The sequence below is a fragment of the Lactuca sativa genome, chromosome 1 (assembly GCF_002870075.4).
Source record: "Lactuca sativa cultivar Salinas chromosome 1, Lsat_Salinas_v11, whole genome shotgun sequence".
In the NCBI taxonomy this organism is placed as follows: domain Eukaryota; kingdom Viridiplantae; phylum Streptophyta; class Magnoliopsida; order Asterales; family Asteraceae; genus Lactuca; species Lactuca sativa.
In genome coordinates, this window is record NC_056623.2 from 72,955,113 (window position 1) to 72,957,097 (window position 1,985).

At 38.6% G+C, this 1,985-nt stretch overlaps 1 protein-coding gene across 1 annotated transcript; it reads left to right on the top strand.

Moving 5' to 3' along the window:
* The first annotated feature begins 696 nt into the window (after window positions 1-696).
* LOC111916549 (uncharacterized) lies at window positions 697-1,668 on the top strand. The gene has a single exon (XM_023912213.2). The coding sequence runs from the start codon at window positions 697-699 to the stop codon at window positions 1,666-1,668; it is 972 nt and encodes a 323-aa protein (XP_023767981.2).
* The last annotated feature ends 317 nt before the right edge of the window (window positions 1,669-1,985 follow it).

Here is a 1,985-nt window from a genome sequence, read left to right on the forward strand (position 1 = left end):
AGAAGCTTTATTTGTGACATTGTTTGAATATGAATGTGCGGTTTCGTTATCTCGCTTAAACTTAACATAGACGTGTGTTAGGGCATTTTTAACAAAACCATTGGACTTAATGCTTTTTAAAATCATAAACTACATAGAGATATGAGTGAATGTTTTTTAAATCGAATCATGAGACCGAGAGGTAATTGATAACTTTTGTTGGTGTTAAGTTATTCGTTTCTATATAATTGGTTTGACAAATTAGTTGCATTAGAAGAATCATTGAACCCGTATAAGTCAACCGAATCCTGTTTTTCTCATAATTTATTTTTCGTTTTTACCTTGGTGAATTTAGTTTAATTTTATTTTAATTGTTTCCTTAGTTTAATAAAATCAATCACTTTTGCAATCAATTGCCTAGTTCACTCTTTCTTAGAATAGGATAGTCCCTGTGGGTTCGATATCTGGTCTTACGACTATACTACTTGCACGACCTCGTATACTTGCGAGTACGCGTTTTCGTCAACAAGTTTTTGGCGCCGTTGCCGGGAAATATTTTTATTTTTAAGTTAGAACATTAGGTATTTATTAGACTCTTAAACATCTTGAGGATATTTTACTCTGGCCGGTCGAAGATTCAGACCACCTGAATTTTTGCTTGATTGGGAGATTGAAAGAACTTTGAGAGGGTTGAGGAGACTTAGGAATCAAGAAGATATGGGAGATAACGGAAACAAAAACAATAATGGAAACAGAGGTTTCGAAGGAACAAACCCGCCAATTGTCAGCGCAACAATTAATGCTGACAATTTTGAATTCAAACCTGTGATGTTTCAGATGATCAATAACAATGGTCTCTTTGGAGGTATGCCTAGTGATGAGCCCTTGTCCCATCTGCGTTCCTTTAACCAGATGTGCGATAATTTCAAACAAAGAGGTATGACGGCTGATGCATTTAGGATGAGATTATTTCCATACACACTACAAGGGAAAGCTCGAGACTGTTTTGAGTCTTTGCCTTCTGATTCCATCACCACGTGGGAGGAATTAAGAGAAAAATTCCTAAAAAGATTTTTCCCACCCACTCGAAATGCAAATCTAAGAAACGCCATCACATCATTCCAACAAATGGATGGTGAATCGTTATGGGAAGTGTGGGAGAGATGGAACAATTTGCTAAGAAAATGTCCAACACATCGACTCCCTGACGATGTGAAACTTGAGACATTTTACCAAGGTTTGGATGCTCAAACATGCATGCTAGTAGATACATCAGCTGGAGGAGCATTGCTTACAAAGAGATATGAGGAGAGCGTGGAGATATTGGATAGAATAGCAACTAATAATTTCCAGTGGCCCACAGATAGGGTACATGCAAGTGGTTCGAAAGGAAGTACACCGGCTGAAGTTCGTCTTGCAGCTCAAAATGATGCATTAGCAGCCGAGTTGGCCACAATCAAGAGCATGATGAAGAATATGATGTCAAGCAATGGGATGAAAGAGAAGAAGGTTGACTTTTGTGTGGTTTGTCAAGGCATCCATGATTATAGTGAGTGCCCACAGAATCCTGAATCCGTATTTTTCATGGACAGACAAAATTTCCCACGAAAAAACAATCCATACTCTGAAACATACAATCTAGGATGGAGAAATCATCCTAATTTCTCATGGGGTGGACAGCAACAATAACATATGCAATCTCAGCAAGAGCAGTTTCAGCAAAGGCCTCAAAACCCGCCGGGGTTTTATCATATGCCAAATCAGCAAGTAGGACCACATGGAGGCGCATTCCACCAGGCATCAGGAAGTAGTTCAAAACCAGCAACGCCTTCATCAAATCAAGAGATGTCACCTTTCGAGAAAGCAATGATGGAGTTTATGATAAAACAAGATCAAAAGACTGAGGCACGTGAAAAGAATCAAGAAATTGCTATGAGAAATTTATAAAATCAATTAGGGCAATTAGCACAAGCACTAAACTCACGAGAACCTGGAACGTTGCCAAG